Genomic DNA, 13,670 nt, shown 5'->3' on the forward strand with positions numbered 1-13,670 from the left:
TTGGTTATTTTCCACTTTATTAGCAGTTTCCTTCATTGTTTCCATCATTTCTTTCATTGTTTTCAGCATGTGTATTCTAAATTCCCTTTCTGTCATTCCTAACATTTCTTTATAGGTGGAATCCTCTGCAGTAGCTACCTCATGGTCCCTTGGCAGGGTTGCTCTGGACTGGTTCTTCATGTTGCCTGGAGTTTTCTGCTGATTCTTCCTCATGAGTGATTTCTTTTATCTGTTTCCTTGCCCTAATTTTCCTTTCACTTCCTCTTGCTCTTTAAGTTCTCGTGCCTGTGGACTAAGGGTTCTATGAGTTCTTTTGGTACAGGACCAGAAGGGTGAGAAGGTTGAAGAGCAAGAAAGGGATGAAAGAAAGGAGGACCGAGTGAAAAGAAAAAAAAAATAGAGAAAGGAGCGCGGATGGGTAAAAGGAATATTGACAAAAAGAAGAGAGGCACAGAAAGAGGGAGACAGAGCAATATAGGTGTACATAGGGTACTTTGACACAACCTTAAAAAAAAAAACCATCTTCTGGGGGTGTCCAGTTGGGTGGTTCCCTTGAGGTCAGCAGCTCTTTGCTAACCTGATCAGACATAGTACCCCATCTCCACCAAGACAAAAATGCTATAAATCAAACCAAAACAAGCAAACAGAAAACTTTTCAGGATGAAATTGGGTGAAAAACCAAATAATAGCGGTAGAAACAGTAGCAAAAATGAAGTTCTAGTTATTGAAAAAGGCAGCAATAGGAAATTATAATTAAACTAGAAAAATTGAGAAAGAAAAAAGATCTGTACGGAAAAGGTTGAAATTAAAAAACAACATCAATAACATCAAAATAAACCAAAAACCAACCAAACAAACAATGAAAAAAATACAACCAAAAACAAAGCAGTATGTATATGTTATTGAATATTGTCTGGGCAACACATGGTCTTCTGGGGTATGAGATGTTAATTACAGTTATTATACGACTGGAGGCTGCTGATTTCTCAACCCCCAGGAGGTATTCACCCTAAATCTCTCTTCAGCCCACTTAAAAGGCACTTTGAACTTGTAAGCTTGCTGAGCAGAAGCTTTCCCAGGAAAGTGCTTGTCACTGGAATCACTGCTGAAGTGGCTATCCACTTACCCAGTGTGCCAAAACCGGTCTCACTCTGCCCCTGAGGGTTAGGGCTGCAAGGCGGCTCAGACCCCACCCTTAGGCTACTCAGTCGCTGGGTTACCAGCTCCCACCCGATTTTAGCTCTGGGACCCTGAGGGCGGAGCTTGCCGGTGCAGATCACTCACAATGGCTCCCTGTGGCCCACGGCCAAACACTATTAGCTCTGTCTGGCTCAGCGGCTCAGACTGGGGCCGTAGACAACAGCCAAAGTTCTCCGCACTCCCGCTCAGGCTCTCCCCAAGGCAGTTCAACTGAGTGCCAAGTCCAAAGACGCCACAACAGTTCACAGGTAAGGCCTTTCTGGTTTGCAGTCTCGCTGCTACTGAACTCACAGTTGCGGGCGGGTTTAGACCAATTGAACACACACGACCACTTGTCATTTTTCCACTGTTTTAGTCCTCCTCTTGGGGTCCAGAAGTCTGTCGCTGACTCCCTGTATCCTCACAGGGGTGATGATAGGCAGATCCCGTCAGCCAGAGATGCCTAGAGTCCTTTCTCCCCAGACTCACTGTGCCCGATGCAAGGAAGCTGTTACTCGGCCATCTTGCTCTCTCCCTAAGTGTTTATTTTTTAATGCATTTATGAGCTTGATTACCTGACTTGTTGAGGTGTAAGAATAGGAAATTACTGATTGCAGATAAGTTGATTTTTTTTTTTCTTTTTTTAGCGTGGTGTTAGTCTGTATATTCAAGATAAAGAAGGCTTGTCGGCTTTGGATCTTATCATGAAGGATAGACCAACTCATGTGGTATTCAGGAGTACTGGTAAGAAAATTTCATAAATGTATTCTGTTAAGCTTAGAAAATTTTAATGAAACTTTGTTCTTATTAAAATAGCTTGGAAGATTTGTTTGTGGATATCAGCAAAGAACTTTTAGTTTGGTGTATGCTGGATGGTATCTTTGGTTTTATATTCTGGGCACTTTGTTTTTTTTTTTTTTGCATTTTAAAATTTCAGTCCATATTTATAGTTTTGAGAGTAAAAATGAAACTGAAATTTGAAGGTAGTTAGAATTGCAACTATTATAACGTAATTGATGTCCATCCAGAAAGTAACATCACCATTTGAGAAGGGGGAAGGAATGGAAATGGTTGTTCTGTCATCCATGCTTTCTAATTTCACTGGTTCCTTTAATTTGTTTGCTCTTTGAGCGTTTGAAGTGGTGATTGGCAGAAAAGGAGACGAGATTTCCCTGGCGCACTGTGTGGTGTGCTTTTAACTGGCAGTGAGCAGGCTGAGTTAGGGCCCAGTCTCCACGCTCGCTTCTGCCTTGTGCACTGCGTTGCAGGTAACAGAATTGTGGTTTCCCTCTAGGACTTCATCAGTCTTCTATTATAAAATAAAAATGAAGACGGATGTCAGGAGTTTCGCTGTGCTTACGATGTACCCCAGGTTAATGGGGCAGCACCCTAATAAACTGTTGGCAGTTCACATTCAGCAGTGGCAGTGGTATCACGCTTGCTCCCTTCAGAAGCTGATCAATAACATCTGACGTTTAAAATGACTGTATCTATGTATGTTACTGTCATGGAAACTAAGGCGATATGGCAGGTGGCATTTTTACTTATTTGGCAGTTAAAGAAAAAAAGGAACAAAAACATTGAGACAAGCCCATCTATGATTTCTCGGATTATCTCATATATTAATAGATTCATGATTTAAAAAGGGTTTTGGCATTGAAATATGGTAGTTAGTTCCTGTAAAGAGTCATTTTTTAGGAGAACTGATTAGTAGAATATATCTATAGTTGAATTAAACTGATAATTGTTTTAAGATATAAAAGAGTATAAAAATGAATTTTCATTTTAGATCCTACAGATGTCTACATGTGGGGTGATAATACAAATTTTACCCTGGGTCATGGAAGCCAGAATAGCAAACACCATCCAGAGTTGGTGGATCTTTTCTCCAGGAGTGGAGTTTATATCAAACAGGTATTTTGAAGCATAGTCTACCCATTTTTAGAGATTAAAAAGGACTTTATGTCAAGTAGGTATTTTGAAATATAATCTACCTACTTTTAGAGATTAAAAAGAACTTTTGTATTTGATAGTTCAGCTTTTCACATGGATTGTATTAACTTTGTTTAAGTTATAATAGCGTATTTAATGAGGTAATCAACCGAAATTTAGTAATTCTATTTTAGGTTTCATTGGCTTTAATCATATTTAGACTGTATAAAATATGCTTAAAATGTGAGATGTTTGTGCAAGCAGCGTTAGAAATTAGAAAATGCTATACAGATTTTAATTTTAATAAGGTAGAACCGCTGTTAGTTTTCTAGCTTTTGCTTCATTTAGCAGAAGTTAGAATTGTTTCTCAAGTGAATTTGTTGTTGTAGCTCAATGTGGTTTTTTGTTTTTTTTATTTTCTTTTTTTTCTTTCAATGTGGTTTTTGATTAGTGAACCTAAACCCGAGGGTTTTTTTTTTTTTTTGTGAGGGTGTAAAACAAATACAGTAATTTTAATTTAGAAAAACACACCCTTTTTGCATCTTTTTGTAATGTAATTGCACTTTTAGGTTCCAAGCTATTTTTTACTTCATGAAGAGCACGTGTTTGATTAGGTGTGATGTTGGCCACGCACAGTCTACTCAGGCTGTAGGATGTTTTCCTGAAGGGGGATACAGACTGCAGCCAGTCTGAATGTTTCTCATGGACAAGCAATAAATAATTAGAAGCTGACATCACAGTTCGGAGATTGGGTGGTGGAGAGCACTGAAGTCTCATCACCTCCAGAGACAGGCCGTTTTCTGGGGAGTAGGGCTCAGCAGTTCTCCTTCGACCCCAGGCCTGAGTGATGCTCTCTCATGAACCAGAGCTCTTCAGGAAGTGATTCTAGAACTTTGGTTGATGTAATTGTATCGCCTTGGCCTTTGGTGTGTGTCCTTATGCTGGGTGGTATCTTCTGCTCCCAGAGATTCTGCTGCTGTTGATGCTGGTTTTTATGACACTGTGCGTGGGTTCACACGTGTGCGTGCATGCGTGTGCGTGTGTGTGTGAGTGAGAGAGAGAGATATATCTCTAGCCATGGCCTTTCTCTTGAGCTTCCTTTCAGTTGTGCTCTGGACATTCTTTCAAGGTATATAAATTTGACATGTCTGAAGGGTTGTTTTTGCCATTCCTGCACTTTCTCTGCTTGATGTTTGTGCTGTAAATATTAGTTTTCCTCCAGCGTGTCTGCTGCATTCTCTGTCTCATGAACCATCTGCTGGGTCTTTTTCAAGCTTTTTCTTGGACAGGGACAACAGAGTGTCCCAACTTGTCTATGACATCTTTTGTTTTGAACCCCTGTTAATATTTTTCTTCAGAATTGTCTTAAAGAAGCAGATGTCTTTACGTGCTAATTCACCTTTGGATAAAACCCAAACTCTTGGTTTGGAGTGTAAGGCCCTTTTCAATCTTCTTGAATTATCACTTCAGCTTATGTTTCCCACAGCTTCCTGTCTGTGTTCTTCCCTTTCTGTGTTTTGAAGTTGATAAAGCTACTTTTAAGTTAGAATATGATCTTGGAGTATTTTACTACTACAATAGTGGCTCTTCTCAACTTTCACCAAATTTTCAGATATGACATGTTACATAAGAAACACTTAGCTCATGTTCTGAGGTTGAACTCAATTTTTAGGACTCCTTAGACTACAAAGCCTTGTTTGCCTAGGACAACTGTGGTTTATAATAACTTTCCTGGTGTAATTGTTAATATCCCTTTCATTCTCAGAAATATTTGGATTATAAATTATATGGCCATCGTATTTCAGGCTCCACAGAACACTGTTTTTAACCTGGAAGTCACAACCTAATGGATCATAACCAGCAATTTAAGAACAACTGAAATGGAACTGTTAAACTCCAGAGAATACTGAATTTGGGAGGTCAGGAACAGAAGCCCATGTGGAAATGAACAGTGACTAGAGAAATAGGGAGGAGTCCCAGCTACTTGGGAGGCTGAGACCTGAAACCTAGGATTCTGGTGGCCGTTTACATAGACCTGAAAGGAACTTGGGATGATGAGGACTCTGGAGGCTCGAGAATCAAAGGACTGGTGTGCATGTCCTTAGTGAGTGTGAGGGAGGAGAGCAAGATGGCAAGGCGACAGGGCAAGCAGATGTTCTTTGTCAGACAGTGTTAATCAAAAATTCCTTTTATGCTAAGCTCCAGCAATTCCGTAGAATTCTTCTTAAAATTGTAATCTACTCCTCGGCAGACAGTAATGATTGATTGGATCTGGGACGCAACATAGATGGCATGTTTTTCCTTTCCTAAACTAGTAGATGATAAGCCTAATTTCTTTTTTCTTTTCACCCTCTGTAGAATGCAGTGCCATCATAGCTCACAGCAATCTCAAACTCTGGGCTCAAGCAATTCTCTTGCCTCAGCCTCCCAAGTAGCTGATACTACGGGTGCCCGCCACAATGCCCGGCTATTTTTAGAGGCCGAGTCTCACCCTTGCTTAGGCTGGTCTCAAACCTGTGAGCTCAGGCAATCTGTCAACATTGGCCTCCCAAAGTGCTGGAATTACAGGCCTGAGTCATCGTGCCCAGCCTGTGATAATTTATGAGCTATTAAGGAGCACGGTTTTTTGGATAGAAGTAAAGGAATAGTGGCGACATTGGGGACCCCTAATGTCTTATCCCTAGATGCATGTGGTGTAGAAGCACCGAGCATGTTCCATGTGACAGGGTCATGGGTGGAACAGCACTCAAAAGGAAGGTGTGTTTCAGGTAGGCAAGGCAGTGCGAGTGTCTGCGGAGAGACTGATTATCTAAGGGATTTTATTTACTACAGAATGAAGGTGAAGTGAGCACTATGGATAGATCTGAGAGAAAGGAGAGCCGTGTCTGTATCAGTCAGGGAAGAGAAGCACGTGTGGGAATGTTACCTGAGCACTGACTATGAAGGGAGCCCTGCCAGCCGCCTAGAGCAGCTGGCTGCAGCGTAGTTCCAAGTGAATTAGCTACTCTGAGACAGAGATTCTTAATATTGGCATTGTACATTTCAGAGAGTTAAGGTGAAAAACCAAGCTCAGTTATCTCATTTAAAAATTCAGAGGCTTTAAAGTTGGAGGACTTGAACTGTCTGGTATTGTTGGTTCTTTAATACTAGAATTCAAGAAGGTGTAGAATGGCATTCCAATATTGAATGAAAAATGCAAAGGAATATATTATTTCTGACTTTATAAAATGATTTTTCTCCCTGACAGATTGTAACTTTCAAAAAAATGTTTGAGTTTTAACTTTAGACTTTGCTTTCAGGTGTTTTTGGTGCAGCTAACTGAGATAATGATCTTTGTATTGGTTTATTTGATAGGTACATCGTGTTTACAGAACTCAGTGGTCTAAGGATGTGTGTAAATATTAGAGCTTGTTGTTTAGTCATGATTTTCTTAACTTTCTAAAGGACCTTGACTTTCTAAAAATTATTAAGGGAATTCTTTATTTCTGCGTCATCTTTTTATATCCTAAGTTAGAAACATTTATAGATGACATAAGAAGTATAAATGCAAATAATTTTTAAGTAGTATGAAGGTACCATGAATACAATGCTGTGTCTGGATGGCGTGGAGAGTAGCAGAGAGCGGCCTGAGGGCCGCTGTGCAGCATTTACACCTCTGAGGCTGTTACTGCTGCTTCTGCAATGTGTGAATTCAAAAGTCTGCGTGTCAGGAGGCCTGGAATGAGGCAGATAAGGAGAAAGAAAGTAGGAAAGAGAGAACTTGAATCAATTGAAAATGATTTAAGACGATATAACAGTATTACCGATAAATTAGACAAAACCAGAGATATGGAAAAGAACATAATGCCCCAACCCCCATGTGCAAAAGGCATTATTGTTTTTTAAAAGTAATCTTAGTGTGTTTCTACCTTTCTTATTAATAACACACATCATTACTTGGTGATCTTTATGCTTCCTATTGTGCTGTGTGCAATTCTTGCTGTTTGGTATTTCATGAAATTGAAAAGTAGCTGGCTCAGTGGTGCCCATAGCTCAGTGGGGCGCCAGCCACGTACACCCAGGATGGCGGTTTGAACTCAACCTGGGCCTGCTAAACGACAATGATATCTGCAACAGAAAAATAGCCGGGTGTTGTGGTGAGTGCCTGTAGTTCTAGCTGCTTGGGAGGCTGAGACAAGAGAATTGCTTAAGCCCAACAGTTTGAGGTTGCTGTGAGCTGTGATGCTGTGGCTCTCTACTGAGGGTGACACAGTGAGACTCTGTCTCAAAAAAAAAAAAAAAAGAAAGAAAAGAAAAGTAACTGGCTGCTACTTTTTATTAGTATAATTAAAGACTTAAAATTTACATTTTTCTTTTTTTAATCCAGGGTGTTCAACCTTTTTTTTTCTCTGCTACACATTGGAAGTGTAAGAGTTGTCTTGGGCCACACATGAGATGTACAAACACTGACAAAATCTGATATGCAATAAAATGTCCAGGCAAACGTTTTGTGATATCTAACACCACAGACAAGCAAGAAAGTCCTCACAAAATCAGCATGTACCCCTGGGCTGTAAATTGGACAGCTCTGGTTCTGTTGATAACACATGCTTAATTCCTTTCTTGTCTTTTCTCATATGTCAGTGTTTTGTGGTGTAATTTAAAAATAAAACATAGATACCTTTTATTACAGAAAATATGTATAGAGAGAAAGAATTCTAAGGAATTCCTCTGTACCCAATATCTAGTTTAAATAATTAGTTTTATTTCTTTTTTATAAAATAAAGGTTATTTACTGAAATTTAATAATAATTTCTTGTTTTCCCTTAGGTGGTGCTTTGTAAATTTCACTCAGTGTTTCTGTCTCAGAAAGGGCAAGTTTATACGTGTGGTCACGGTCCCGGAGGTCGATTAGGTCATGGAGATGAGCAGACATGCTTGGTAAATGAAATGTCCTTATGCTGTTTAATTAACTACAGTGAAAGTTTGACAAACAGGAAGCTTCAGTTAACTACATTTCCACCCCCAACTGTGAGGAGAAAATAATACACCTATCGATAATAGATTAAACTATTACTTTCCTGGTATGTCATATGCAAATAAAGAATTTCAATGCAATGTAAAAGTTTTAGAGAAAAATAATATTTTGATTACAGCATGTACTGAGTTAGTTGAGTATACAAACAAGCTTTGAATTATGTCACCAGAGTTGAAATAATAACAGGGAGACTTTAAAGCTCTTTCCCTGAAATAGTCAAATTTCTAATTTGTTTTTAACTTCTAACTAAAATACCTGTAGTCCAAAAATTGAGCCAATGTTTTGATTGTTTAGTCTCAAAACTGATTTTTATGCTAATGAAATCTAGTGCCAATTGGAGGAAACTGAGTTTATTACCTGTCAGAAAATAGGCTCACTAGGTTCATTTTCAAATTTCTTTTGAAGGGACCTTTATTATCTATTAAGGGTTACTTTAAGACGGAGGGAAATCTCTAATAATAGCCTCTAGTTTTGAGGGTTTATTGTATTCTAGGCAGTTTATGCTTTTCATATATATCACTACTTTAACTGAAGCCTCACCACAGCCTTGCGAGGGGAAAGCATTATTGTCTTCATTTTATGTACAAGAATAATACTAGCAATGGCCATCATGCTGATAGCTTGCTTGGTTTTCAGATGAGGAGAACGAGCAGTTTGGTTGAGGTCACATAGCTAGACAGTAGCAGGAGGAGCACTGGGAGGACAGGTGACTTCGAGGGCGCAGTATTGTATGTTGGGCTGCTTGTTGAAGGGAATCCTTAGTCCCCCCCACTATATTCCAGTGAATACTTTGAGGAGCTCCCTTTATTTATACCAGATAAATTTGCACTTGGTATGTGGTAAGAGCTCAAAAAATTATTTGGTGGATTACTTCATTGAAATGTCTCACTGGGCTTACATAAACCAGTAGCCATATCCCTTTAAGCTCATCCCCCTTTACTGAAATGTAATGTCTCCCTGTGATAGATGGAGCCGTGTTGGCTGTGCCATTTTGGGTGTGGCATCTTCAGATTCTGTTTGCATTTCTGTATCGATAGTTATTATATGAAGTTTGCTTTGTAGATCCCCAGGCTGGTGGAAGGACTGAGTGGCCATAACTGTTCCCAAGTGGCAGCCGCCGAGGACCACACTGTGGTACTAACTGAAGATGGATGTGTTTACACATTTGGTCTGAACATTTTTCATCAATTGGGAATTATTCCTCCACCTTCCAGCTGTAATGTACCTAGACAGGTAAACTTCTCTTTTTAAATAATGAGACTATTTGCTATAAAACCTATTTGGACAAAAGGATGTAATATATTGGCAAAACTTATTTTATGTATGTTATTTAACTTTGTCTTTAACATATTTAACTTTATACATATTTTTTCTTGTTCAGGGTAGAAATTAAATATAGGGTATATTAGTTTCTTTCTTTTTTTTTTTTTCTTTTTGCAGTTTTTGGCCAGGGCTAGGTTTGAACCCGCCACCTCCGTCATATGGAGCCAGCTCCCTACTCCTTTGAGCCACAGAGGCAGCCCTCGGGTATATTAGTTTTTATTTGAGTAAGAAAGCAAGCACTTGGGAAAGAGCCACGAGGCAGATACCCACCAGACTGCCCTGGATTCAACTTTTGACTACTCAGAAGCATTGGGAGGTCCAGATATTTCTGGTTTGAAACTTAAGGAATTTTTAGGGTCCTTCTTAAAAAATATGAAATTTATCAATACAAAATGGGCTAATGCAGTTGAGGCACTCAAAAAAGTACGCTTTATTTGCGTCATTAAACCTGCCTCTGTGCAGACGTCCTCACCAGTTGATATGAAGTGACACAGCTCAGTTCTTCCTTCCACCTTCTTAGCTCCTCACAGGCAGCACCAGAGGCGCCTCCCCTGCTTTGGGGACCTGGCACACAGCGCTGGGGCAGGTGCCCTAAATTAATGTCACTCGAGTCCTCACCTACAGTGACGGAGTTTTTAAGTCATAAAATTTTGCCTTTCAGATATGAAATTCCTTCATTGGTTTAATCCTCCAGATTTAAAATTATTATTAGACCGAGATGGACAGGAGCTACCTCAGAATAATCAGGGATAGTCTCTAGTGTAGTGCGTTTTAGTGTGACCACCAGGGGGATTTGTGAATATTTAATCATGTGGTAGACTTTTTTAGGAATGGCAAATACATTTTACTTCAATTTTAATTTTCATTGTGTGGCTGCCCTTGGAGCTCTAGATGAACATGGACCTCTAGGTGTAATATACTCAGCCGGAGACAGTTTTGCGCCTCAAGAATCATTTCACAAGGTCTGAGACATGCCAGTTGTTAACACTGAAGGTGGTGGTGGTGCTGCTGATAGTCAGGTGGGGTGCAGAGAGACTGCTCGACACCCAGGGCATCCCGCTCAACCTTGAGTGAGGATGGGCTCCCAGTGTCAGCAGTGCCACTGTCCAGAGAGCCTGGAGATGACGGATTTTAGAGTGCTGTGTTTTAGAAGGCCTGTTTTGCACATTGTTAGAAAAAAATAGCCAAGGGATTGTAAATATTTGGTGTTTATACCTGTCAATTTTCTGTTTGTCAGAAGTACAGGAGGACAGTGGCTACATCTTGTGTCAGTGTGAGTGCTGAGATTAGCGTCTGAGGGCCTATGGACATACAAGTTTAACGGGTCTTTGAAAATTGCACTTGGGCTGGATGCGGTGGCTCACACCTGTAATCCCAGCACTCTGGGAGGCTGAGGCAGGTGGATTGCTGCCTTGAGCTCATGAGTTCGAGACCAGCCTGAGCAAAAGCAAGACTCCTGTCTCTACTAAAAATAGAAAAACTGAGGCAAGAAGATCGCTTGAGCCCAGGAGTTTGAGGTTGCTGTGAGCTATGACAACATGGCACTCTACCCAGGGCGACAGCTAGAGCTTCTGTCTCAAGAAAAAAAAAAAAAAAGATTGTACTCAGTCATAGATACGTAGTAAACTTAAGTCTTATTTGTCTTTTTGAATAGATGCAGGGAAAATACCTGAAAGGAAGAACAATCATTGGGGTTGCAGCAGGCAAGTTTCACACAGTTCTTTGGACTAGAGACGCTGTTTACACTCTGGGACTAAATGGTGGACAACTAGGTAAGAAATTTTTGATGAAAATGTCTGAAAAATAAATTAGACTCTTGAAACAGACATTTGTCATTTATTTGTGTAATTTTTTAGGCTACTTACTAGATCCTAATGGAGAGAAGTGCGTCACTGCCCCACGCCAAGTCTCCGCCCTTCATCACAAAGACGTCACTCTGTCCTTGGTCGCTGCCAGTGATGGCGCCACCGTCTGTGTCACCACGAGGGGTGATGTTTACTTGCTCGCAGACTATCAGTGCAAAAAGATGGCTTCTAAGTATGTGTGTGTGTTTCTGTGAAAGAAACACAACTCTAATAGTATTTTAACTCTTCTAGCAAAAATCTGAGCATCAACTTTGTGTTATACTTTATAAATGTCAAATAAGCAGAAATTAAAAGGGAGAAAAATAACAGAAAACTTTGTCTTTGATGTTTGTGTTTCGGTAAAGATTCAGTGAATATACGTAAAATTTCTTCGTAGTTTGTAAAACAGTATTTCTGAATGATGTTTGACATATGATTCAGTATGATCAGAAATTTGTTTTTTTAATTCTTCAGGTACACAGAACTAGATTAATCACAATCCTTGGTTGGTAACACCATCTTCCTTGCTTTATGTGTAGCCGTTTTATATCATAATTATTTATTTTTAAAAAATAATTCTTTTTTGTTTTAACCCTCTATCCAGGGTCACTGCAAATTAAACTGGTCTGTTTTTTATCTTTTTATAACCTCTTGTCTGAAAGCACATTATAGCAGAGGCTGGCTGGCTAAGCCTCTGGTCAGTGTGGAGGCTCAGAAAGTTTGAGTATGGATGGCTCTACCAATTGGAGTTCCTTATCTTTTTTTTTTTTTTTTAAAGAGACAGTTTCACTCTGTTGCCCAGGCTAGAGTGCTGTAGTATCCGCCTTGCTCACAGCAACCTCAAACTCCTAGGCGCAAGTAATCCTCCTGCATCAGCCTCCTGAGTAGCTGGGACTTCAGGCACTCACCACAATGCCCAGCTAGTTTTCCCTACTTTTAGTAGAGATGGAATCTCGCTCTTGCTTAGGATGGTCTTGAACTCCTGAGCTCAAGGGATCCTCCTGCTTTGGCCTCCCAGAGTGCTGGGATTTCAGGCGTGAGGCACCGCACCCAGCCATCTTTTTGTATAAGCCATTCTTGGAATGTGTTACCTGTGATTTCATTTTGAAAGGAGCAAGTGCTGAAAAATGATTACAACATACAGAATCCTTTATTTTTAATCCATTTCAGTCTTTTATAGCTGATTAATAATCTGTATCTGATTTGACAACATATTTTTATCATTCCAAAGTATTCAACTTTTTTAGATTTCTCAGACTGATACTGCATTAGTTTATACAATATTTCATATATTTATATTAATATAAGTACAGAAATAGGTCTTTGCACAACAAATTCTCAGAAAAGTATAGTTCAGCTAGTGCAAGTCATTATGTGCAGGAATTTTAGAGAATAGCTGTCTAACTTGTAAAGCAACTAGGGATTTCAATTTAAAGTTGCATAAAATAAAGTGTGCTTTTACTGATGTAAAAGATGGTAATTTCATAAATCGACACTATCCATGAGTTCATTCCTGAGGAAAGAATGTCAAACATCAGTTTGTCACAACTTAACTTCAGTGTGACAACTGAAAAGTTACTTTTGACTTTATTTTGTACTTATTTCAAATAGTTACAGAAACATGAAAATGTGAACATGTGTATTTCTTAGCACTGACTTAAATGGGTTTTTTCCTGAGCTTGAGGTAATTTGTGAGCCATTAGGTTGTATTTTTAGTTGACATTTATACAATTTCCCCTTATAACTTTAAATCACATAAATGATTTATATCCAAGTTTTCACTAAGATGATCCTGATTAAGTTACAGCGTAGTAATTTTGAAAAGAACATTTTTTCAATGCAGGCAGGACCAGTCTCTGCGGTGGCAGGCAGGTTCACGCTGGGCTGCACACTCAGGTGTGTGGAGATGACCACGTGGGTGGCCAGCGGGTGATTGGCCAAGTCATATACACTGAGTTGCACAGGCGGTGTACCTATTTAAGGTTGGCTGTATTTTAAATTAAGCCTTTCTATTTAATTTTGAGGTGTAAAATTCGTCCTTTCTGTTAAAATGAAATGCACTGAGGACCTTCTAGCCTCACCAGTTACTTAAAATGCAGAGTGAGTGTGCGCTGGCCGGTGAGGCTGTGGGTGTGTCACACGTGCATGTGGGTGAAGGCATTTCAGAGGAAAGGACTTTGGGTAGGAAGAAAAGAGCCACTTTGTAGGGAAAACTTATACGAAAACAGGAAGGACTAAGGAGGCCACAGGCCAGGTTGTTGTTCTTCACCCTTCCCAACGATTGCCTACGATTGTTGTTAGAATAGTCATTTCTTTAAAGTTTACCACATGTATTTTTGAGAACATACTAATTTTGGATTTTGTTTTTTCATGTA

The 13,670-nt window shown here is 39.6% G+C and overlaps 1 protein-coding gene across 8 annotated transcripts in view; it reads left to right on the forward strand.

The window, feature by feature from the left end:
- Positions 1-13,670, forward strand: part of IBTK (inhibitor of Bruton tyrosine kinase) — an 87,868-nt gene that overhangs the window by 20,000 nt on the left and 54,198 nt on the right. For all 8 annotated transcript variants that reach the window (XM_053601622.1, XM_053601615.1, XM_053601620.1 and 5 more), the window contains exons 3-8: positions 1,827-1,923; positions 2,969-3,093; positions 7,921-8,031; positions 9,191-9,361; positions 11,106-11,223; positions 11,308-11,488. In XM_053601622.1, coding sequence (XP_053457597.1) covers positions 1,827-1,923; positions 2,969-3,093; positions 7,921-8,031; positions 9,191-9,361; positions 11,106-11,223; positions 11,308-11,488 — 803 coding nt within the window. The remainder of the gene's footprint in view (positions 1-1,826; positions 1,924-2,968; positions 3,094-7,920; positions 8,032-9,190; positions 9,362-11,105; positions 11,224-11,307; positions 11,489-13,670) is intronic.

This window comes from Nycticebus coucang, chromosome 9, assembly GCF_027406575.1.
Source record: "Nycticebus coucang isolate mNycCou1 chromosome 9, mNycCou1.pri, whole genome shotgun sequence".
Lineage (NCBI taxonomy): Eukaryota > Metazoa > Chordata > Mammalia > Primates > Lorisidae > Nycticebus > Nycticebus coucang.